Source organism: Zea mays, chromosome 2, assembly GCF_902167145.1.
Source record: "Zea mays cultivar B73 chromosome 2, Zm-B73-REFERENCE-NAM-5.0, whole genome shotgun sequence".
Taxonomy (NCBI): Eukaryota; Viridiplantae; Streptophyta; class Magnoliopsida; order Poales; family Poaceae; genus Zea; species Zea mays.
Window position 1 is genome coordinate 153256382 of NC_050097.1, and position 1958 is coordinate 153258339.

Sequence of the window (1958 nt, forward strand, 5' to 3'; positions counted from 1 at the left end):
TTTTTATAGACACGAAAGAAGAAAATAAAAAAAGCGAGGAACGGCTTCCACTGCGTGGAACCTTCTCTTGCCTGGCTCACCCACCCCCAGTCCCCCACCCTGCTGGCTTCCATTGTGTCCTCCTCGAGCTCCCAACTTCGTTCCTTTTTTTTTTGTAAGAACTGTCATGATCAAATCACAACAGCTCCCTGTATAGAAAATCGAGAAGAAAACAATAGTAATACCACGGCACCTGGTCTCGAGAATTATATGCGTATTTAATCCGATTTATTTAAAGCGGTGAAGTATGAAGGCGCGTAAGGTGACCGTTTCGCTCGTTCACGTCCCTTTTCTTCTTCATTGTCGTCGTCATCCATCGTCGTCGGACGCGGCCTCCATTTGCCCGATCGCCCTCTCGCTCCTACATAAAACGACTGGGGCAACGTTCACTTCCATTCCACGACGTCTTAGCCGAGAGCTCACAACCACCCACCGCGCATCACCCCTCTCTACCTGGCCAGGCTCCAGTTCCACCACCGCACTCCGTCCGTCCGTACCATGGCCGACCGCGTCCACCCGGCGCCTCCGCCTCTGCCGCTCTCCTCCACGCCGCCGCAGCACCCTCCGACGACGGAGACGACGCCTCTGCAGCAGCACCCGTCCTTCGCCCGCCCGCCGCCGCCGCCGCCGGGGACGTACATCGTGCAGGTGCCCAAGGACCAGGTGCTGCGCGTGCCGCCGCCGGACCGCGCGCGCCGGTACAAGAAGCTCGCGGCGCGCCCCGCGCGGCGCCGCGCGCTCCGCCGCGCCTGCTGCTGCGCCTGCGCCGCCGCGATCCTGGCCGTGCTCGTCGCCGCCGCCTTCGCCGGCGCCGTCTACCTCGCCTACCGCCCGCGCGCGCCGACCTTCTCCGTCACTTCCCTTTCCATCCGCGGCCTCGACGCCGCCTCCCTCTTGCGCTCCTCCTCCTCCTCCTCAGAGACGCTCTCGCCTCGGCTCGACGCCGCCGTGCGCGCGGACAACGGGCGCAACGCGAAGGTGGGCGTGGAGTACCGCGGCAGCGGGTCCGTCGCCGTGTCCTACTCCGGCGCAAGGCTCGCCGCGGGGCCGTGGCCCGCGTTCCGCCAGCCGCCGAGGAACGTGACGGCGTTCGCGGTCGCCATGAGCGGGCGCGGCGTGCGGCTCACGGAGGACCAGGCGACGCGGATCGCCGCCGAGCAGGCCGCCGGCGCCGTGCCGCTGCAGGTGGAGACCACGGTGCCCGTGCGGCTGCGCTTCGGCTCGGTGCTGCGGACATGGACCGTCCCCGTCAGGGCGCGCTGCGACGTGTCCGTCGACAGGCTCGACGGCGACGCCGTCGTTGTAAACCGCGGGTGCAGGGTCAGGGTCAGGCCGCTCTGGTGGTGGTGGTGATTTCAGTGGTGGCCGCCGCCGCGACGCCGCTCCGCTCGCCGGCTGTCGTGTCCTGTGTCCACTGTCCACACGGGCGTTTGGCCGTTGCCTGAACCCGTTCGAACGGCTAGTGATCAGTTACTGCTCCTGCTGCACTTAGTGGCAGCAACGGTGCTTTGACCACGCTTACTTGTTTACTGCTTACTGCTAGTATTTACCAGTAATGTGGTACTTGCTTGTGAAGAATTATTTTTTGGGTGTATTTAATTTGGATTTCACATGTCTTATGTTGTATACAAATGAGGACCAATAGCACGGTTGTTATTACTGGTTGTTGCTTTCCCGTGAGATCATCGTACAATTAAATTATAAAAATTACAAAATACTCAAAAAATTGTTATACTTCATTATATACTCTACTGGTATATTAAATTTTAAGTTAATGTTAAAAGATATAAAAAATCTATCACACAATAGAATTTTCCCTTTTATTTCTATTCATAAATTAGAGCTTGAAATTTAATATATTAATAGAGTATATAATACAATATATCTGAATTTTAATAATTTAATTATACGAATAGCTT

At 57.5% G+C, this 1958-nt stretch overlaps 1 protein-coding gene across 1 annotated transcript; it reads left to right on the forward strand.

Moving 5' to 3' along the window:
- Positions 1 to 451: 451 nt before the first annotated feature.
- LOC100383229 (uncharacterized) lies at positions 452 to 1712 on the forward strand. Its single transcript, NM_001175891.1, is given in 1 exon segment — positions 452 to 1712. A coding segment is annotated over 1 exon segment (855 nt). The 5' UTR covers positions 452 to 537; the 3' UTR covers positions 1393 to 1712.
- The last annotated feature ends 246 nt before the right edge of the window (positions 1713 to 1958 follow it).